Raw genomic sequence first — 23,143 nt, 5'->3', positions numbered from 1 at the left:
GTTGGGGTCATTGCACTTCAGTCCCATAACCTTTGACCTCTGACCCCTGACAAGGTTTGTATTTATTGGAACATAGATCCTGTGTTATGTGTGCCCATCTCTCTGAAATCCTGCAGGATTCACAACTGAGAAAACCTGCTTAGAGCTAAAGAGAAAAAAAAGGCAGCCTTCTATTGTGATTTAATCACCTGACCCGGGTGTCAATATCAATATCCGCTAAAAAGATTTTAGAGATAGATTGAATCGCCCTCAGCTGTTAGAAGCACCTGTTTTGAAAACCAAAATACAGTTATACACTGGCTGAAACAAGTATTTTCTTTGATTCTATGAAATAGTGTTGAGATATAAAAAATAAGTCCATAACGTGGATTGTTGAACAAATATTTAATTAAAAATATAATTTTATAAAACAAAAAGTACATGAAAAGTACAAGATTACAATTACAGTTGTTTTAAAGCATGTTTTTCAAAACACTATTTATAGGTAATGCATCATTTGCACATGGACCCTTTAACTAAACACGTTCACATGAATAGTTCATTTCCCATGATAAAATATTATAATATTTAGGGAAACTGAGTCTACATATGAAAACTGATGGAAATGTTATTTTTCTTTGTCATTTCTACACTCTCAACACTGTTTTCCTCTTTAATTGTTTAATTGGACTTAACCAGCTAACTGTAACCTATGTATAGTAATTCAAACTAGCTCCTTCTCTATCAGCTACAACAGTAACATGCTACTTACACATTGATGCTTCCATATTGATAATGTAATATCAGATATAAAAATATATTTATTTACATTTTGCTGCTAATAATAAAATAATCCTGCTTAAGGAGGATTTTTCATGCAGGACTCTTACTTGTAATGGAGTATTTTTTACATTGCTATGATGGCACTTCTACTGGAGCAAAGAATCTGAGTACTTCTTCCACCACTAGCCATAAAATAAATATCTACATGTGTACATTAGAGATAAATTAGAGTGATGTGGTACCGCTCCTGCAATTGGCACTTCAGCAATATATTTTAATATGAAGTCAACACATGTATCTGCACCAAATACCACTCTGAAATCCCCAATTTTCTAATCACAACATAAAAGATAATGCAAATATCACACTCGGAGTAGAAATGGCAAATATGAAAGTGTTCCTCATGCAAAATTGTTTCAGATTATGTTCCTTTACTAATGTGGGACAGTTTAGGCTAAAATATGGGACACTCAAGTGGAAGATAAAGCACCTTAACTCATACAATAAAAACTTCTCAGGTCAGTAAGACTCAAAGCCAAACTGCATGCCCATCAACATGGTCATTTCAGTAATTACAATGTTGTTGCTGTTTCAGATAGTATAATAAAGTATTCTATTATGCATTATATTATTAATATTATTAATAAATGTAAATTGCAACCTGCCTAAAATAAATAGAAAAGTAAGCATTACAAGACACCTGAATAACTATTGGTGCACATTTAATGTACTTAAATGCACACATTACCAATTTAACAACAGATTCATCCAGCCATGTGCCAAAAGCCTTGGGGGGCTCTTTCACACCATCAACCATCACACTGGACAACACCACAGCTCCCAGTACCTCCCACTCCCACCACAAAAAACGGATGCTATCCTTACTATGTAAATCCCAGGAACATGGCACACATGTATAATCTCAGGAATATCTGCATATTGCACATTTATATATTGCAGATTTATTTATATAAAGATTATTTACAAGGTTTAGTATTTTAGTATTTTACTTTATTCTTTAAGGGGGATCAATAAAGATATATCTTATCTTTTCCTAAAATCACACAGTCTCTCTTCTCAAACCACATTTTCTAGTGGGACAATGAAACATGTATTAAAAAATATTATTCACCATATACACAGTACATATTTTGATGTGGTTTTAAGAATATTATGCGTGTGTATAAATACTTAAAATATCTGCATATTAAAACTTGAACACAGTGGAGGGCAGATGCAGTCAGGGAGTTTCCCTGTTGACAGCAACACACACACACACACACACACACACACACACACACATACATACACACATAGCTAGCCTGTCAGCTAGCTGCTCAACACCCATTGGTAACGTCGGTACCGAGCTACCTGTCCGTTTTCTTCAGATATCCACCATGGATCTGAATAACATCGTGTCGCAGCTGGACTCTGCCAACCAGGAGCAGATTGAGACTATTCTGCTGCAGTTTAATCGGGAGGTGAGTCGCTGCTCTGTCCGTTTTCACGTCAACCAAAACAAACGGCACCGCTAACGTTAGCTAACTAGCCACCTTGCTAAATAGCTAACTTTTAATTAGCAGACCATTTAAATGAAACCAGCCAACCTGGCTATGTTAACAGCGTTCTGTGATAATTTATGTTGTATCAATAAACATATTACACGAAACCACTTGAATAAGACTAACAGGAGCTCAACATCAACGTAGTGCTGCTAATGCTAATGCTGCCTGCTCACTATTACTACGCATACAGATGTTTTACCCAACTTAAGTAATTTCTTCAAGGTCTGATGAACATATTTGAGCTTTTATACCAGTTTCTAAGATGTGTTGTTTATGAATGGTTGTATAGAGCTATCTGGTTGTCACGGTGAGCCTTTTCTGTTTCAGAACAGTCACACCTTCACTTTTAACCAAAGGGAGGAACCCTTGCGGAGTGTAAGTAGAAACATTTAAATAATTAAAGCAACGCTATTATTATCAAAGTGCCTCCCTTATATTCATAGATTAGTTTTTTCCCACTCTGTCTTTATAGAAGCTGTGTCAGAGTGTGTTGACAGTGCTCGGGAGGCAGTCGAAACCCAGCTGTCAGAAGACATGTCTGGAGACACTTCGCATCCTGTCCAGAGACAAGCGTGTCCTCGCACCTGTAGCCACCAGGGAGGGCATGCTGATCCTGGGTGGGATGGCAAAGCTGCATGCTGGAGACGGAGGAGGTGACAACCAGAAAACCCCTCAGGAAGACACTCAGTCAGAGGAGGAGGAGAGGGTGGTTGTGGAGGCCTTGAAGTGCCTATGTAACATAGTGTACAACAGTTCTGCAGCTCAGCAGGTCAGTGTAGATGTGCAGCTGGCACATGGCCTGTGCGCCAACCTGCGTGTAGCCCGCACATGGCACCACGAGGTGGGTCTGTTCACCTTGCGCCTTCTCTTCCTGCTGTCCGCCCTGCGTTCTGACTTGAGAGGGAGCTTGAGGAGAGACTGGCATGCGGTGAGGCTACTGACAGAGGTGCTGGAACACACCCTGGATGTGCGCTGGGTTGGTCCATATGAAGCTGCCCGTCCAGATCCGCAGGCCCTGCCCATGCCTGCAGAGGACAATGAGCGAGCAATGGAAGCACTCAAAGCCATGTTCAACCTCACGCTTTCTAATGCTGGTGGTGAGGTGAGTGTGTTGTGGATAGTGCTCTCTAAGAGTGTATGATGTTAATAAAGGTTCACATTGCATGCCAGGCACCACAAGTATCACTTGCATTCATACAAAGAGCAGGTCAGGTTTGCATCACCTACAAAGAAAAATATTTCTGGCCCACTTTTGGTTGTGACTGTCCTGCACCATGAAGGTCACTAGTCTGATCCCCATAGCCGCCAAACTGAATCCATCACCAGCTACTGTATGTGATACTGTATGTGTCACTGTGATAAGAGAGAATCAATATCAGGTGTGTTGTGGGTTCAAATGTATACAGTAAGTGGGCCAGCTACAGGGCCTAATTGGTGCACAGCAATCCTTAATTCTATCAGTGACAACTGTGCTTTTCCGCTTTTGAGAAGTTAACTTGATCTCATTTAGACATGTACTGATACATTACGTTGATACTCAGCTGTTGGGTATCAGACACTCCCAAGTATTGATTCACCACTGACCCCCCTTTTTAAGCATGAAATACTTAAATAATTGGACATCAGATGATACCAGTAATTTCCCTTGCAGACGAAGTCATATCTATCTATTTTTTTTTTTTTACTTTTGCATGTTTCACAAGTTCTACATCATTTTTACATCAAGCTATGACTTTGAATCAAATCTGTCAGTGTCACCAGTGTTCAGTCCAACATCATTCTACTACATATACTGTACATGACACACTCGCTCCATGCACACACAGGCCAAAAACATTTTACATACATACATATGCTTTAGGACCATGTGTCAGACACATTGTGATTTGTATCTTTCATGATGTAGTGATCATTTAACAGTTTGTAGCTACAGCTGCTTCTGATGGTCTTGCTCTAGAAGACATTACAAATATTCTTGCCTTATTTCATGCGTTTTGGACTGAAGGTGACTGAAGGCTGCATCTAACACTGTAAGTGCAAATCATGCAAAATGTAGGTCCTAGACACGTTTGACCCTTTAATGTTGTAGAAATCCTAACTCCTTACTTTTAATATATTTAATATTATTTTTTTCAGATAACTGTTTCTCTGAACAATGAAAACGTTTGCTTAGAATTCATGTTCTTGTTTTAATAGGAGGATGACCACCAGTTCCGACTCATCGCTGCCATCCTGCGTCACCTGTTGATGCTAAAGACTGAAACAGAGGAGAAAACAGAGGAAGCACACAGGTGGGAAGGCTGCACCTCACTGTTCTTCATATATTAATCTCTTTTATTTGACAGCCCCTTAAACATTGAATTAAGGCACTCTGCACAGTAGGACATGTGAAAGGACACAAAACGAGCATAAAACATCTCAGTCCCATGATGCTTTATAGCTTGCATTTGTAAATATGTGCCCTCACATGGATTGGTGATTGTGTCTTTTGCTGCTGAGCCACAAGATTGTGTAAATGTCATTTGAAACTGATTTGCATAGAAAAGCACGCACATAGACATTGTACCTCCAACACTTGCCAAACTATCCTGTATTCATGTACTGCAATGGAAAATCACCTGCTGTGATTTGCATGTAAGCAGCCCACTGGACAAGCACTGAGCCTCCGCCCAGTATCTGTGCATTACTGCAAGTTAAGGCCGATAACACAGACTGAGCAGACTGCAGTATCGTGGAAAAATCAGTTCAGGCAAAACAGAGATGTTTCTTTTGAGCCGTGTGGGGTTTTTCAACCTCTAAGTGATCTTAGCTGTCCTAACACTGCAACAGCTCATGGTAATTTAATGCAGGAATGCCAAGAATCTGTGGCTATAGACTGAAATTTAAACAGTGTCATGTAAAAGTGTCTGATGCTCCTGTCGCCTAGCAACCTTGACAGCTGCAGTTGACAGCAGGTCACAGCTAGTAACATTAGAAATTAGATTTTTGTTTTTTTGTTTTTTTGTTTTACCAATTATTAGAAGAAATGGAGATGCTTCAGGGCCAGCATGTAAAGTATCTCAGGCTGAGAAAGGATAATTGGCAGGTAAATTAAGATTGGTTAAGCTGTGGACACACCTTTTGTACACCGTGTCTTTTGAAAGACATGACCCCTGAATTGAGATACAGCTTTGACCTTTGAGTCAGTCACTGGACTGGGCATGTGAGTTTGGGCCACTGACCAGTATAACTTTGTTGGGGAGTGTGGAGGAGGTTTTTTATTCAGAAAATGTTGGTCAATGCTATTAACTCGATATTTCCAAATTCATGTAGTTTTGATTTCTTTAAGATTTAAGCTTTTTCAGTGTAGGCAGGGCTTTGATGATCAAAGCAGTCTAAAAATCCACAGCGACTTTAAAATCAGTTTTGCGTCACACAAATAAGTTTTAGATTTTCTTCATTTGGATCACAAGCAGCCTCCCAGTACAAGATTACACTAAACACTTATACACAGGATTCTAGTGGAGCTACACACCTCCTGTTTGTCCATGCAGCAATGATGAGGAAGACGTGTTATATAGGACCTGGGCAGCTTTTTGTCTTATCAAATGAACAATTTCAGTGGTCCTCTCTTCTCCAAAAACCTTCATTAATGTGTCTCTCATTGGCTATTTTCTCAGACAATAGTAATGCAAGTATCCAGACTAACTGGATAAAAGTCCAAATCTGAACAACCCAAATATCTCAAACATTCTCATTATAACACTTTTCTTGATAGTTAACTTAGCATGTCATTCTCTTGACAATACACATTAAAAGATGTTATGCAGATGGAAGTTAGACAAAATGATTTTTGAAGGCCCCTTTTCACTCCTTTGAGCCAGATTGCACCCTGAGCTCATCTGGCAGCCCCCCATCAATGCTGTTCCAAAATGCAGATTAAAAACAAGAGGTGATTGGATCTTTGCCGTGAAGGGTCTTTGGCTTCGGAACAACTTGTCCGAGGCAAAATGTTCCAAAGCTTTCATCTTTTCAAAAGCTTGTTGCTCCAAAAGCTTTCATCTATTTCATCTTTCTATTCACTTCTTTAAAACTTGTTTTTGTACTTTTACTTCTTCATCCTCACAAACTCTTGCATGCCAGTTGCATCTTAAAATCTACTGTGAAGTATCTTAAATCTTGTGAAGTTATACATTATGCAGAATATCTTTTTGTTTGTCTCTAGCCATGCCGTCAACCTGCTGAATAACCTGCCTGTGTCCTGCCTGGACGTGTTAATCGACATGCCTGTCCAGGGTGGACAAGACAAATACGGGGGGAAAAACATGGATGCGATACAGATGTTAATTGACTTCATGGAGAAAAGGATCGACAAGGTAAAGTTCATCCTCTGGAGCAAATACGGAGCAGATGGGTGGCAAACCTATTGTTGACACACTGAAAAATTACTGATACATCCTAAGAACATTTAAGAATGGTATAATGTGCTATATTGTAGTGCGATGGAGTAACTGTGCAGGACATAATTGAAGTATATTAGAGCTGTCATGTAAACTATGAGACATACATTTCATGCACAGATGCTCACATGCAGCTGGTCATGCTACAAATGTTTGGGGCATTTGCATTTATTTTATAATTGGAAGTAGAAAAGGTACAGGAAATGTGTGACGTTACAATGTATTTATTTTTTAATGTAAAATTTATTTTGCCGTTTCTTCACCTCACAGTATGTCTTCACTCAGAGCTTTACTGTTTTTGTCCCTTTAATTTGATTTTCCTTCATTAGTTAGAGCACTAAGAGGGAGGGAAGATCTGACTCTAACCACTGACTCTACATTTTATGTGATGTGCTATTGTGTGTAGCTTTGGATATTCTATGTGTCCTGTGTCTGTTTGTTATTGTGCTGTTTATATGTTTTAATATTGATCTACTGAAGGGAATGTTGATGAGAATTAGCTACAAGCTAACTCTGTGTACCGTACAGTACAACACTTGGTAACATTTATGTTTAACATGTTTTAACATGTTGTTTACATGGGCCCAATAAACAAATGACTGCTTTGACAAAATATTATTTGCATCACCCATGTGTGTACAGCACTGATTGACATCTATCCAGTGCTCCAGCTTCTGTAGCCTGTGAAGTTTCTGTGGTCTGTGTCATTCTAAGCAGGGCTCCAACTACAAAGAGGGTCTGACTCCGGTGCTCAGCCTTTTGACTGAAGGATCCCGACACCACAGAGAGATCCGCAGACATATCAAAGCACAGGTACAGTAGCTGCCGTCAGTTTAAAAAACAGATATCAATAAAGTATGAAACATTGCTGGTGTCCTGTACTGTACGGGTTTCATTAAGCTTTTATCTGCAAGGCTGAAAGTGTTTGGGGTCCCAGTGACATTTCAGTATTTTGCTCAGACTGATTTCAGTGACCTCACAGCTGCAGGCAACTGTGACTGTAGGTACATCATGTTTTAGGGTGACAAAAATACTGAGCTATCCATAATCTCTGCATCTCAGGTACTTCCCCCACTGAAAGATGTGAAGATCAGGCCAGAGATCGGCACAGCCATCAGAAACAAGCTGGTTCGTCTCATGACACATGTGGATATGGGTGTGAAGCAGACGGCTGCAGAGTTTCTCTTTGTCCTCTGTAAAGAGAGCGGTAAGAGTCAGTGATCTGGTCACAGGGTGAACATGTGGTATGGCACATCAAATGAAAAAATATGAGAACAAGAACATTGAAACCTTGTGTATTTGCGGTGTCATCTTTTAGTGGACAACCTATTGAAGTACACAGGGTACGGAAACGCAGCAGGACTCCTGGTGGCTCGAGGACTCCTGGCAGGAGGGAGAGGAGACACTCAGTACTCAGAAGATGAAGACTCAGACACAGAGGAGTACAAATCTGCCAAACCGTTGTGAGTTTTCAGTAGATTTAAGTGCCAATAATTGAATGTTAACTCGTTTTACATATTTTGCATATGTGTATATATTGATAATAATAATTTTGCAGCTGTTAATGTAGTTTTTTCTCTGTTCCAGCATCAACCCCATCACTGGTCATGTGGAGGAGCCAATGCCGAACCCCATTGAAGAGATGACTGAGGAGCAGAAGGAGTACGAAGCCGAGAAACTTGTCTGTATGTTTGATAAGTTGTCAAGGTAAAAACACTGAACACTGTTTTATTATAAAAATGTCTGTTTCCTTTGGAGCAATTTGTTTTACTTTCAATAGTGGACATAAGAGAGGAAAGAGAGGAGGAATGAAATGCAACAAAGGTCTCTGATCAGACTCAAACTGTGGGTGATTTGATGACATGGTCAGAAATGTTTAGAAATGTTCAGTCTCCACCAGGATCCTGATCTGCATTAAAATACACATGGCGATAAACAAGTGAGATCACACAGATGCCAGATTTCCTCTCTTCATTCACACAATGGCTGTAGAAATGATTTCAAAGTGTTTAGATGAAGAAATAAGAAATACTGGCTCTGCATCAGTATCCAGATCCACACCAAACATCTCTTACATGTTGCAGGGACCAGCTCACCAAATTTCAGTGGAACTTGTTGACATGTGTTTGAGATTTTTGGTAGTGTGTGTAATCTGTCACCTGTGCTGTGTATACAAGAGAACTGAAGGTTTATCAGATGTCCTGCTAAATGAGAAGCAAACAAACAACAGATGTGAGATGCCAAAGAATTCTTTGACAAATAATGAACTGTGTTTTCTTTGCAAGGCCTTGACCAAGATGATGAACTTTTTCTTTGCTCCCCTTGCTCAATGTATTCATATTATTTATTGTTTCCTCTGCAAAGTCAAACATGATGCCTGTACAAAGGTAACAGTGAGCTCGCTCCCTGCCAACCGATTCATCAAAGGAAGAATCTCTTGCTGTTAGCCACAGCTTCAATTAAGCCGAGACTTTCAGCACAGCACAGCATTCAGCTGGAGTAAATGGAAGCTGTCGGCACGCCGTTGCAGCATCATTACTACTGCTCCATTAATTATCACCTAATTGGCACACACAGTCGGCTTGCCAGTCCTGGTTCCTTTATGTGCCACATTCAGGTTTTTAATAACATGTGTCCTGACTTTATTCTTCTCATTCTGAGGAGCCAATCATTGTCCAGACAGGGAGTGGACAGAGACAGAGGCGCAAATAGACAAAGCAATTTGGGTGGAACGTGGACGAAGAGGAAGAGACTAGGGTGAACAAATGTGCCGACATAAGAAAGCTGACCTCGTCATTGTAGAGCCAAAGAGAGGGTTGAGCTGTAATGAGGCACGTGTGCCTGTAAGAGGAAGATTCTTTTCCGAGGCTGCATCCTCTTTCTTCTGTTCCTCAGTAAAGGAGATGTGCTGATGACGGAGAGGTGCTTCCTCAGTACAGACTCTAAGGAGATCGGTCAGAGCCCTGCAAGAATGTGCTCCCCTAACTGCTTAACTGGTCCTCCAATTAGCACATTTTCTGCACCCCCCACCACCACCCTTTACATCTGCCAGACCTCCAGTCCTCTGCCACTGCTGAGGAGGGTTTTTTTTTTTTTTTTTTTCACTCCTAATTGGGAGAGATGATGGTTTGTGTTTTTGTTTGTTTTGTTTTCAGTAGACACCTCGTTAGTCCTCAATATGTGACTTCAAGCTGTGGAATGAGGGCGTCAGGATTCACATCTGAGGAAAAAGATTTTTTATAACCAGCCTATATTTAGTTACCACATACATTACTCTGCAGGATTCACATCTGAACATATTCTTTTACCAGATCACAGTTCTCTATCTCCCTTTAAAGAACTCAGCCTGTAGTTTTCCCAGGATAAGTTCAACTAATCTTTTGAATTAACGCAAATCGGTCATTTTTTAAATCTTTGATGGATAATTCTCTGATATATCATCGTATGGGGAGTGGTGACACACAGTGCAGGTATAATTGGATTAGGATGAAGGGGCAGCCGTGGCTTTGAGGAGATTAGTCTGAGCGCTGATCCTGTAATTAAACTGCCACAGGAGAGGAGGAGGAGGAGGAGGAGGAGGAGAAAGAGAAACAAGTGGTTGAGAGGATGACCAGAGAGGAGTGAGTGTCCATGAAGGAAGGCAGGGGGGGGTGTTTGTTGAGTGAGGGTTCTCAAATTGTGGATGTATGAGAGTAAAGATGTTCAAGTGAAACCCCTTTTTAAGACTGTTGCTGGATACCAAGGATTTGAGCACAGTCGGGTTTTGTCTACAAATCCTGTTTACTTTTTAAACTCAGAGGACACTCTGGTCCATGTACATGTTAACAATCTTTCTATCTGACCTCTCTCCATTGAGCAAGTGGATGTCTCTCATTTTCTAAAGACAATGATTTTGTGTTTGTGTCCACAGGCAGAATGTGATTCGACCCATGGGTGTCAGGCCGGACGGGACGTTAGCACCACTTGAAGAAACTCTGTGCGATCCGCCTGAAGACATCTCAGAATCAGACTCCGATTAGTGCACTGCACATCTAGGCCACATATTCCAGGCGAAGCCCACCGGGCCCCCAACACATCGAAAGCTGTGTCGCATTTTAAGGGCTGGATCCTTTTGAAAGATCAGTGAAGGTGGGCTCTGCAGAGGAGCTAAAAGCTGGGCCGAACCCTGCCCCCCCACCTAAATGACTTTGTCACACAAATAGAGTGTAGAGCTGTCACCAAAAAAAACTTTACAGGTGCTGGATCAAAAAGTCAAACAAAAGATCCACACGCTCTACTAATAGCGCCCAATAAATTACTCTGTATTTAATTCATGTGAATGGCAGCTATATGAAGTGTGCAGATCTTTTGTGTAACTTATATTCTTATAGAGACCAAAACCAACGGTGGACTTAAGGGGCTACATTGGTTGACTAAGTTTAGGTAACTGTGGTAACTTATTCTGTGATAAAAATGCTGGATTACTAGCACATAGTGTGTCAAGTTGAAAAAAACAAATTAACATTACTGTTCTTTATATGTACGTCATCTGTTATTATGACCTGGCTGTGTAAATAATAGTGTGCTTTGGTCAAGTACAAATGATATTTACCAGTGACCGATCAACACTTGCATACGTCAGGTGACATTTTTCAAGTTGACACGGGTCACTTGACTGTGACATTAAACAATTGAGTGTTGAAGGAATTGAATTAAAGGAAACCGAGGGTAAAAAAAAAAAACTCCCAACAGTTACCTCAAAGAAGGAAATAGTAAGCCAAGCAAGGTTTTATTTCTCAGCCTTATTCAGAAGAGACATTTAAATGGGACAGGTCTTTACGTCTTGTGAGGATCCAGCCCCCGAAGTGGGACACAGCTGAACATTTCACAGGAGACTTTGAGGGGCCCTGTCACAGCCGTAAGCCGATCTCCGAAGTGGACTTAACATGCGGCAGAAAGACTTTGCAGTGGCACCATGATGCGTAGGAGGCCTCTATGGTTACTGTTGCACCTTTATCATTTATTTGACCTTTCCTTTAAGTTGAGAAAGCAGAGGTAATAATATAATTTTGATTGAATTACATGTGTCTCACTGAAAGCACTGTTGTTATGGTTCGTTTAAATTGTAATTGGGTCTGAATAATCATTCCTTATCATGTGCTTCTGTTTGGTTTTTTTTTTCTTCACTTTTTTAGTTTTTCTGCGACATGATGATTATGTTCACTCTTTGTATTGCTCGATGGTTAAACACACACATACACTAAACATGAAATCATAGTAAGAACTGTTAACTATAAGCCTTAATATCACAGCGCCTGTCTAGGATGAACAGGATTGATGTATATTTAGAAATCAGGCAGTGTCCATGTGGATAATTTAAAGTTGCAGCTCAGTGAGTTTATATTGGCTGTTATCAGTGAAAGCTGAACACCAGTTAGTTGGTTTATTCCTAAAGCCAGGGCTTGTTGAGTCACTGGTGTCTCACTGACAGGTGTTTAGGACAGGAATACTGGATGTGGTTGAAGATGGTAAACATAATTTTCTACCTGTTGAGGACAAAGAAATGTGCATCTTGAAATGAATGTTCTGTAATCTGTAATGTACTTTTGCCAAATCTGCATGATGTTCAATCAGTTCTCAGAAATGTTTTTTTTTTTTTTCTAGATTAATTTTTTCTGGTTTTATATAAATCCACAGCGTTAAAATGTGTATAATCTCCAAGTAACATCTCCTCAGTGAATAAGTGTACAGACTGGCAACTCTGAAGTCAGCTGCCTGGTTGGTGATGACACAACATCAGCTTTGTTGTACATATTCATTTGTTGTTAGAAACAGTCATTTTATTGCAGATTATGATCCAGAGAATTTGCCTAAATATTTTAGCCCAAGAAAACCTTTTGTTGCATTATTACAGGCTCACTTTTTTTTTTAAATTGACTAATCATGAGCACTTTTCATCTGACCTATGAATCACCTCTATTGGCTGCTCTTACAGGAATAAATAGGATTAGAAGAATAACATTTTGAATCAGAAATCAGATGTTTGGAGAGCCGTGAAAGGTCAGATGGGTGATTAATTGTCCCTTGAACTCTATTAGAATGATCAAACACTACAAATCAAAGATATTCCTTCCATCAATTGATATTTTGAAGTTGTTTGAAAGCAGCATCTGACACTTTGTCCTTAAACCTCCCCACAGTTGAACTGGATTGAGATCTGCTGACTGCAGATAACATGATTTGATGTTATCAAACCCTTCAGTGAACACAGTTTCTTCTGAGCCCCTGTGTTGATGCCCCCCCACCCTCCCCCCATCATAGGATATATTGAAATAGCATGTTTATCACCTCTCCATCTGTAAAGAATATGTTATAGGAAAAATGTTATTGCACATTTACACACTGTAAATATGACCACACTTATTTTATGTAGTGAGACTTACCACTGAAGAGTGAATAAACTGAATAGAAGCAGTTGTCTTTTTGTAAACACAATATGGAGTTTATAGAAGGACAGAAGAAGCACAAATTACACAAAAAACCTTTATTAAATATTGTTTCAAATATAGTGTTGCACTGATAAAAAAACAAAACAACCATGAACACATTTGCTGGACTCGGATTAAAAACATTTGGACAGGGCTGAAACATTTACTAGTGTTTTGGATGGATCCCACCTCCATAATAAGTGCTATAAATATGCTTGTTGAACTCGACAAACCGCCTTTGATATGATTTTTTAAAATTTGTACATATGAACATTTCACACTGTGCCAATGAATAAATGCACACACTGACCTCCATTAGATAAAACATTGTGTACAGAATACAGGAGAACAAGGGAGAGAGGAAACCGTCTCAAACCTTTCCAGTGTCTTATCTTATAAAACATGCAGGGTCAGTTGCTTGGGCTGGATGATGCAGTGCTCTTGTTGTCTGTCTCAGAGTCCGTCTCCTCGCTGCCGCTGCTGGCTGCTCTTTGAGCTCCTGGTCTGGACCTGGATGTCTCCATCCTGCCTAGAGGCTGTGATGCTCCTCTGCTCATCAGGCTGTTTGATGTGTTCTGGCCAGGCGTCTGTCCACTCACTGATGGAGAGCTGCTTACTGATGTAGGGATGCTCTGCAAAGGAAAATTATTACTATAGTCAGTCCTCTCAACAGAGCCTTTTAAGCTGTGTCATCTACCTTTCAGTTTTACAAAGTTTACATTTTTAAAAAGTCTTTAAAAAACTCAGCAATTAAAGAACGTCAGAAGAGTCTTTAGATAACTTAGAGATGAAGATGGAACGCACCACTGTTTCCTGACTCCTCATTAGCTCTTCGATTTCGTCGCTCCAACCGAGCATTTCAGCAAATCTCCGAACTGTAACCTTCAGGTCACCCAGTTCCATGTGGTCTCCTCTCCGCAGTGGGACCTTCTCAAACGGACCCACAGCACATCGGTTCAGGAGGAGACGTGGCACAGTGGAGCGCACCGTATTCACCAGGCTGGCAAATGGTTCAATCTATAAAACATTGAATTTTTGAACCTAAGATTTACTTGCCCAAGAAGCCAATTTTAGATAATGAAGACATATTGAAAATGGTGTTGTTTACCTGTAAAGACGTGCCCATAATGATTAGCAGGTCTGCTTTGGGGAAGTCTTGTGAGTGGAGGAAGTACTTCTGGGGAAGGTCCTCTCCAAAAAACACAACGTCGGGTTTGACTGTTGCGGCGCAGAATGTGCATATTGGGACGTTGTCATTCATTATGGCTTGCTGTGAAACAAACATCAATGAAGGAAGCATTATACTGGCATCAAATGCAGTGAGGCACTGTATTGAAATTTGAATGGTTTCAGATCACAGGACTAAGCCTACCTTAGCCTCCTCAGCAGGGTACGTAGTGTAGCACAGGTGACATGAAGCTGTGGCAAAACTACCGTGAGCTTCCACAAGTTTGGCATCTGGGATGCCACAAACTGAGGATGGTTCATAAAAATCATTACAAACACAACATTCAAACAGGGTAATCCACTTCAGCAATCACAGCAGACTGTCACTGGTTGGATAACTGAAAGTCTATTTGAATACCTGAAAGTGTAGTGCACAACTACTGGTGGTGTAAAAGAGAAACACTGAACATACATTTGTTATGTCTCCTGGGTGGTGCAAAGAAGGACTAAATGTTCATAAGAATGCTGGATTGTTGTCAAATGAAAATCATTTATTAAAAAAATAAACTTTTCATGAAATGAAAAGTGGAAAGATTTTGTTTTGTTTATATAAGGCCTAGAAATTACAAAATATGGAGATATGTGTTTTTTTCCCACTGGTGTGGAACAACACATCAGCAGTTATGTAAAACTGTTTGGGGCTAAAATAAGCAAAACTAGCATCCCAGTATGACATTTTGGCATTGTGGTGAAAAGTAAAATTTCAGTTGATTCTTCAACAAATGTCCTTTCATGTTTTTGTTATTTTAGTCCAAGGTTCTGAATGTCCCACTGCATGTTCTGGCATGTGTCTCTTCTGCAATGATGTTTAATTTTTCTTTTACTTTTACTTTTCACTCACCTTTCTCCAGTCCGTCAATGTTTTGCGTGTACATTCGGAGGAGCAGGCCTTTGTAATGAAGCATGCGGATGAAGTAGTGTATGTAGTTGGGCCTGTGGCTGCCAGGATACAGCACCTTGGCCAGAGAGAAGAAAGGCTGCGGGTCGTTGGAGAAGTAGTCGATGTTAAAAATGGCTTCTGGGTAAGGGATGTTGTACTTCTCCAAGTTGGCGTAAAGACCTGTTCCTGGAGTTCTGAACACGGGAAAGTACAATCATCTTTACATGTTCATTCTGAGCATTTAAGTGTACTAAAGAGCAGCAAACAATAAGTGTCCTTCTCAAGAATTGAGGAATTAACAGCTCCTTAGACACACTTAACCAAGGAAACCAGAGCGAGTGTGTTGGTGGACAGTTTGTTTTAGAAAAGGAACTGAACAGAGCACAATGGAAATATTCAAGGACTCGTATCATAAAAGCAGGAGAGATGAAGAGGGGGCGGCAGAGACCAACCTGAAGTCTGGTATGCCGCTGGCAGTGCTGATCCCTGCTCCGGCCACCACCACCACGTTCTTACAGCGGCCAAGCTTGATCAGCCGTGACACAGAGGCAAGACCACCCCGGGATCTGGTCCCAGAAGGCTGAGGGCCTTTCTTTACTTTGCTGGAGAGAAGGCCAAGAAAGGGCACATGAAAACATTTCTCTGCTATGAACAACATGTAAAGGCAGAGCCAGAATGATTTCATATTGAATATTGTACCGTTTCCTCACCTTGTAGGAACACCGTCCTGTCCACTCACACTCATCTGGCTGAGGTCCTGGGCCAGAGCCGAGTCTGTCTGCTTCTTGCGCTGCTTTCCATATGGGCTGGGCCCAGAATCTTGGGGCTCTGCAGGGTCGCTGTGCCTGGTCTGGGAGCTGAAGCTGCGGGTTAGCCGAGTGACTGGAGGTTGAGGGGCTTTTTTATCCCAGCTGGACCTGGACCTATTCATTCCAACACCTGTTGATGGCAAGAAACAAACACGACATTTAGTCTAAATGAAACATCCATCACTGTTCATGAGTTGTCATACAAGCTTAATTTCGTCTGTATGTAAAACAACATATGCCCACATGACATTTGAAAATTGAAAACTTTATTTCTTCATTGTGCTGCTCTAATTAGTCATTGCCTTGCTTTCAGTAATTAGCTTTTCATTTGCGTTCCTCCTATCGCTCCACCCATATTTAAAAAGCTGTTACACTGAAATTATCGTGGCATCCTTTCTGTTCGGCCCCTCTGCACAGAGAGAAGCTGAAATGTTTTAAAACTGTCAACTGTTGAACAAAAGGTAATGGCTGCAATATATTTAGCAACCCCCCCTTTGCTGCTCAGCAGCTATGCTAATACAGTTCACAGCTGTGGCAGCTTTACTGTTCAGGGAAAGCGGAGGGTATAGCCGAGGGGGGTGTTGGGTGAGAGTTAAAAAGAGGGGTGGTAGAGGTGAAAGGGAACCGTAGATTGACTGTGTGTCAACAAACCCAGCTGGGAGAGAAAAGAGGATGCCCCCTAACGGCCCCAAAAGACTGAGGAAAAAGAGAGCGGGGGGTGCAGAGATAAATGATATGGAGGCAGGATTCAATAAAGAGGGAACAGAGGAGTAGAAGAAGAAGAGAAGAGAGGGGGGGGGGGGGGGGGCTTCTTTTCCAAAGCTATTCTAGGCCTTCAAACAACTTCCATGAGCAATGAGTATGAGTGATCAGGGAGAGGCAGCGAACAAGGAAACAAAAGAGCTACAACCCATAAAACACGACTGCTTCAGGGGGCAGCAGGGAGATAAGACGAGTTTCTCTCCAGCAGCATCTTATCGCCCTCCAGAGGGGCCGGGAGGCGAGCAGAGGGGTCACTGAAGGCTTACGGAGCAGAAACATAGCCAGAAAGTGATGGGTGGTTGTGGCCTTTAAGCGTTTTTAAATTGCTACATTAACATTTAAAGAAAATTAGCTAGCTTAAAACAAATGTAGGTTTCGCCTTGTGGAATCCTGAAAATCTCTGTTTTCATTTCAGTTACTCAATCTTCTTAACCTCCTTTAAGGTTGGGGCTCCCATATTACTACTGCTTTTTTTTCCTCTCCCCTGCACATCCTAAAGAACTATTAAAAACAGCAGGATGGTGAGGGTCTTTTATCTGGGTTCCCCTCAAAAAGACACTGCTGAGTATAGCCAATAAATCACCAGCCCAGTTATTAAGGTCCCACACAGATGGTGTAGTGCAGACTCAACAGTTAGGTCCCACCAAATAGCACACATTTACCAGATTAAACTTGAGTCATTGGAAAAAGTGTTGATCACTGTTAAAGGAGAGCTGCAGCTTAAATATGGGAGCTGATCTGGACAAAACCAACAGTCAGTGTGGCGGGAAGAAAATGGTGGTGCAGAAGGCAGCAGCACATTTTCACACAGTCAACAACCACAGCAGTAAAGGGCAATGCTGACAAAATACAGCATGCTTCAGCAAAAAACTAAAACAAGTTAAGATGGTATTGTGCAAAAGGTGTCATGCACAGGTGCAGTTATTTTATTAGATAACAAGGCCCCTCAATGTCTTTAAAGCAATTTTGAAAAATCTAATAAAAGGCCTAATTGTGCCACAAATGCAGTTATTTATCTTTAATGGCAAATAAATCCCTGTATAAATGACAAAAGGCTTAAAAAGGATTTGAGAGCCCCCCTGTCTCAGCCTTTCATACGGCTCGTTCTTGCAGCTCTCCTCAGTCGAAAAGCCGAGCCCAGTGTAGCCCAGTGTGCCCCAGTACCGGACCACCAGGGGTGTGTTAGGACTGTCCTACAACACTGGGCACACCTCGGTGCTCCCAATACCCCCCCCCCCCCCCCCCCCCCATCAAAAAAGGCAGCCTAATGGATAATCCTTTTACAACTTAGGAGCCTGGGACTAGAACTCAAATACTACCAAAGAGCAGCAAGCAAAAACAACAAGCAGATATGTTTAAATGACCAAAACCAGAATCTCCTCAACATTTACTGCTCGTTGATAAAGCAGAAGAAACTCTAGCCTCAAGTGTTGAAGCAAAGTAGAAAACCAAAAAGCTACAGAGGACACCAGATGATCATTTCTACTTTGTAAATAACTACTTCCAAACTGGTAACTTCGATGATATACAGTCTCCTTTCATATACCACAACCTGTGCTAATTCTGTTTTAAATTCAAGCTGGTGTTTAAAATGATCTTCAACATGTGCAAAGAGTGAAAAGATGCAAGATTAGATACGTTAATGTTTAAGTATCACATTTCAGTTTATTATGATTGAGCTCACACAGGTATACAGTGTTTACCTAACTGTACACGTCTACACTTTTATATCCAATCATCTTCATTTTTTAAAGATACATTTAAAACTATATACTAATTAACATGACAATAAATACTAATGGAATGACGGGTTGCACTGGTGTTTTCAGGCTGATTAAACCCCTTTCGAGCTATGCTGGAAAGTTAGCGAGTTCTGTGTACTACTGACATTTCCCGCCTGAACAGTTGCAAATATCTGAGTGATGAGGTTTGTGTCAATCAGTCAAACAGTCAGCTTCAGTGAAAAACACTTGTGTAGGGTGGACTTTTTCAGTGTCAGGGCTTCAAGGTCATGACACAGAGCATCATAAAGGCTGATTTGCCTGCTTGACTACTAGTAACAGTAATATTTATTTTAGATTAAAACTGCAGTCATTTTTAACAATCATTTTAAATATGTCATTTCAAATTTTCCAATTGTTTGTGTCCAAAACCAAAATATATTCAAGCAGAAAATCGGCCTGTTTGAGAAGCTACATCTATAAAATGTTTTTTTTTTTTTTTGTTTTTTTTTAAATAAATAGCTTGTTGATTACATTTCTTTCAATAATCAGTTTTCCCCTTATTAGGAGGTGAAATATATTAACATCAGAACAAGACAGATGATCAGACCGTCTTCACCCTACGCAGCGTGAGCCTGTGGACACTATTCTGCTTCTGTTGAGCTGAATGTTAAATAAATGTCTACCTGCCATCTCTGGAGTGACAGGTCAGCTGTGTCTTACAGGACATTTGGTTAAGTTTAATGAGGGGCTCTCCCCCTGCATTTAACCCTTCACTTACAGCAGAATTGAGAACAGCCGTCTTTGATCTCTGCTGCCCCCCACCACCCTGAACTAGGGATAGCAACAGGCCGCCTGGTCACCATGGAAACTTCTTCATTACTTAGTTGGAGAGGCGACAGCTCTATGTTCTCTCTCTCTCCACCTGCTCACTAATGACATATCACTCTGTGTAGCATCTTTGTTGGACTCTCAGTTGACACAAAGCAGAGAGTCCTAATTTGTGTTAGTATATTGTTTGTTCACACACACAGAGGGGAAGGACAGCAGTGGAGAGCTAATTTTGCCCACTGGGTCAATGGCTAACTAATGACTCTTGTACTGTTACCCCTCTGAGGTCGTACCAGCCCTAAATTAAGCACCAATCTACCAGTGATGAGATGTGACACAATTCAGATTCTTTGAGAGTACAGGAGCTGAAACTTCAGGTTGTCCTGACTGAAGACACGGGGCCACTCTGGACCACAAAACAATGAAATGAAAACATAAAGCCATTCAAAACAAGCAACTGAAAATTAGAGATAAATGCTACCCATACTCTAGAGCAACTAACCATTTTTTTTTAAATTATTATTCCGCCAGTTCACTTACATAAAAATATAAGGAAACCATGAAAAACCAAAACTTTAAGCTATATGATTTAGAATTAAATAAAACAGAGAAAAACAACAAATTCTCACATTTGAAAAGCAAATTATAATATGTGTAATTTAAAAATAATAAACAATTATTAAAATAGCTGCTGATTCGTTTTTTGTTGATTGATTAATCTGATGAAGTCTTGTTGGTAATAGAAAAGGTCCTGGAAAACAGAATAGTTTTAATTTTTCTTAAAATAAATGTTTAAAAAATTGACTGTAAACAAATCATGATGTTGAGGATGCATCAATCAGCATGTTTAACTGTGTGAGAACAAATCCTTATTTTTTTTAGAAAAGACTAAATCCACTTCCAGCAGGTTTTTCTTTACTACAAAGGCAGAATAAATTCTGACAGCTGACAACTTGCATCCAGTGACAGAGGAGCTGCTACATATTAGGTTACACTGTCACCTGCTGGAACCAGCTCTTCATTACAGATAAAAAACCAGCAGCCTATTTTGGAAAAACAATCAGTGCAGGACACACTGTGCCTAACATATATAAGATGGCTGCACTGACTCATTTCGTATAAATTAATTTGCGGGCTTGCAAAAGGCCACAAATCTTTATTTTCACCAAACCTGAGAGCTGTTGAGACTTTCACACAGTGGAAGTAACAAACCATGAACTCTGTTTTATGAGCAAATACAATTAATCTACACTCATTTGTCTTTGTAACTCCAGGGCAGAGATATCTCACATACATACATAGATCTGCATAGATTAGTTGATTAACTGTCAATTAATTAAATTATTTAGCAACTACTAGCAAGAAAAATGTCAAAATTCTGCACTTCCAGCTTCTCAAACATGAATATTTTCTTCTTTTTAAAAAAAAAAAAATCTCCTATGACAATGAACTGAATATGTTTAGGATGTGGACAACTTTCGTCCTATCTCAAACCTGCCGTATATCTCTCCCTCCACAGCACTGACACAGCCCTAGTGAAAATCACCAATGAACTCCTGATGGCATCTGACTCTGGATTACTCTCCATTCTGGTTCTCCTCGACATGAGCACAGCCTTCGACACCGTTTCTCATGACATCCTCCTGATTAGAGATTAGCTTCTATTGGAATCACTGACATCCCTCTGGCTTGGTTTAGATCATATCTCTCTGGTCGCACACAGTTTGTTCAAATCAAGAACCTGAGATCCGCCTCCTCTCCAGTCTCCTGTGGTGTTCCCCAGGGCTCTGTCCTTAGCCCCCTCCTGTTTATTATTTATCTTCTGCCTCTTGGTCACATTCTCAGGAAATTTCATATTCAATTTCACTGTTCCGCAGACGATACCCAGCCGTATCTTTCCACTAAGCCCACTTCCACTCTGCCACCCACAGATCTATCTGACTGCTGCTTACTGGAAATTAAATCATGGTTCTCACTCTACTTTCTCAAACTCAACAGCGACAAAACTGAGGTCCTCCTCATCGGTACCAGATCCACCTTAGCAACACTCAACACTTTCTCCATGTCCATCAACAATTCCACTGTTCCTCCATCCCCTCAGGTAAAGAGCCGGGTGTCATCCTGGCCAGCACTTTATCCTTCGAAGCCCACATCAATAATGTTACTCGGTCTGCATACTTCCATCTTCCCAACATCAATCATCTCCGCCCCTCACTTATACCAACCTGCACTGCTATCCTTATAAAACACCCTGATTACATCCCATCTGAACTATTGTAATTCTCTCCTCTTTGGTCTTCCTCGGATTTCTCTTCATAAATTCCAACTGGTCCAGAATGTAGCCACTTGTATCATAACCAGAACTCCCTCTATTGAACACATCACTCCTGCCCTGTAGCAACTTCATTGGCTCCCTATCAAATCCCACATTGACTTTAACCCTCCTGTTATGCTCCCGGGTCAAATTGACCCATCTGTTTTGACTCTTCCTTCCTTCCTTCCTTCCGTCCCTCCTTCCTCCTTTCCTTCCTTCCTTTCTTCCTACTTTCCTTCCTTCCTTCCTTCCTCCTTTCCTTCCTTCCTTCCTTTCTTCCTCCTTTCCTTCCTCCTTTCCTTCCCTTCTTCCTTCCTCCCTTCTTCCTTTCCTACCTTCCTCCCTTCCTTCCTTCCTCCTTTCCTACCTTCCTCCCTTCTTCCTTCCTTCCTTCCCTCCCTCCTTTCAGTCCCTCCTTTCCTTCCTTCCTTCCTTCCTCCTTCTTTCCTGCCTTCCTTCCTTCCTTCCTCCCTTCCTCCCTTCTTCCTTCTTCTTTCCTTCCTCCCTCCCTCCCTTCCTTGACTGGAACACAACAGGAGGGTTAAGATTCTACTCCATCTGCCAACTTAACCTCCATGCCCCCTGCCTTTAGAACTCTCTCCCACCAGACGTTCGCACTTCTGACACTGTCTCATCCTTTAAATCTCACTCGGAAACGCACTTATTCTGAGTAGCATACTCTGTCTCACACTATCTAATCACATTCTTGTTTATCCATTGTACTATGTAGTCACATTCATATTTATTTATTTATCTTTGTAAAATTATACTTTTGATTAATTAAACTTCCATATCAATGTCAGCTGATTTATATTGTTGCTATGAAAGGCACCTTAACATAAAATGCATTATTATTATTATTATTATTATTGTTAGCAAGGAGAAAACAAGACATTTGAGGATGTCACCATGACCAACATGTTTCACCACTGTCTTGACATTTTATGGAGCAAATAATTAATTGATTAATTGAGAAACTAATCACCAGATCAATCAGAAATGAATATGATTGTTAGTTACAGAAGCTGAATGCCTGCTGCAGATGGGCTGCATTTTTTTAATTTGACTGCAGCAGCACAGGGACTCATTACAGTTTCAGCTTAAAAAAAATGAATTAATAAATGTATGAAAACTGCCTTTAAAATGTATTTGAGATAGAAGGTGTTAGAAGGTGAAAGTCCACTATCTGTAGACCTACTCTGGTAAGAACAATAATGTAATTTTGGATATTAGAGGGCTATCATCCTCATCATCATCATCATCATTGTTAGCTACCTGTCTTTCCAGTGAGGAACTTTTGAATGTGGAGCAGACGGCGACGACAGGCTGCAGACTGTTTTACATCCGAAACGAAACTCACTGAGCT

The 23,143-nt window shown here is 40.7% G+C and overlaps 2 protein-coding genes across 3 annotated transcripts; one reads left to right on the top strand and one right to left on the bottom strand.

Annotated features, from left to right (window-relative positions):
• Positions 1–2,096: 2,096 nt before the first annotated feature.
• ric8b (RIC8 guanine nucleotide exchange factor B) lies at positions 2,097–13,221 on the top strand. 2 transcript variants are annotated; one of them, XM_053319050.1, is made up of 10 exons: positions 2,097–2,243; positions 2,655–2,702; positions 2,800–3,429; positions 4,524–4,618; positions 6,532–6,682; positions 7,481–7,579; positions 7,829–7,973; positions 8,085–8,229; positions 8,354–8,473; positions 10,677–13,221. In XM_053319050.1, the coding sequence occupies exons 1-10, from the start codon at positions 2,160–2,162 to the stop codon at positions 10,783–10,785; spliced, it is 1,626 nt and encodes a 541-aa protein (XP_053175025.1). In that variant the 5' UTR covers positions 2,097–2,159; the 3' UTR covers positions 10,786–13,221. The 2 variants fall into 2 exon arrangements, with proteins under 2 accessions (XP_053175025.1, XP_053175026.1); XM_053319051.1 differs by having other exon boundaries at positions 7,484–7,579; positions 10,677–13,220.
• A 278-nt stretch (positions 13,222–13,499) lies between these two features.
• On the bottom strand, positions 13,500–23,143 carry si:dkey-103i16.6 (uncharacterized protein LOC557125 homolog). Its single transcript, XM_053319052.1, has 8 exons — positions 23,053–23,143; positions 16,051–16,279; positions 15,793–15,942; positions 15,302–15,534; positions 14,606–14,706; positions 14,342–14,503; positions 14,038–14,250; positions 13,500–13,865 (listed from the first exon to the last, which is right to left on the bottom strand). Exons 2-8 carry the CDS (start codon positions 16,269–16,271, stop codon positions 13,644–13,646), a joined length of 1,302 nt encoding a protein of 433 aa, XP_053175027.1. The 5' UTR covers positions 16,272–16,279; positions 23,053–23,143; the 3' UTR covers positions 13,500–13,643.

Source organism: Scomber japonicus, chromosome 5 (genome assembly GCF_027409825.1).
Source record: "Scomber japonicus isolate fScoJap1 chromosome 5, fScoJap1.pri, whole genome shotgun sequence".
NCBI lineage: Eukaryota > Metazoa > Chordata > Actinopteri > Scombriformes > Scombridae > Scomber > Scomber japonicus.
The sequence above is the reverse complement of the archived record's forward strand: the minus strand, read 5'-3'. Positions and strand labels throughout refer to the sequence as shown.

Excerpts from the sequence above, each read along its gene's own strand:
- ric8b (XM_053319050.1), top strand. The coding sequence starts at position 2,160 with ATGGATCTGAATAACATCGTGTCGCAGCTGGACTCTGCCAACCAGGAG. Across the intron at positions 6,683-7,480 it reads TGGAGAAAAGGATCGACAAG|CAGGGCTCCAACTACAAAGA; the intron begins GTAAAGTTCATC and ends TGTCATTCTAAG. Across the intron at positions 7,580-7,828 it reads GCAGACATATCAAAGCACAG|GTACTTCCCCCACTGAAAGA; the intron begins GTACAGTAGCTG and ends TCTGCATCTCAG.
- si:dkey-103i16.6 (XM_053319052.1), bottom strand. The coding sequence starts at position 16,271 with ATGAATAGGTCCAGGTCCAGCTGGGATAAAAAAGCCCCTCAACCTCCA. Across the intron at positions 15,943-16,050 it reads CAGGACGGTGTTCCTACAAG|CAAAGTAAAGAAAGGCCCTC; the intron begins GTGAGGAAACGG and ends CCTTCTCTCCAG. Across the intron at positions 14,504-14,605 it reads ACCCTGCTGAGGAGGCTAAG|CAAGCCATAATGAATGACAA; the intron begins GTAGGCTTAGTC and ends TTTGTTTCACAG.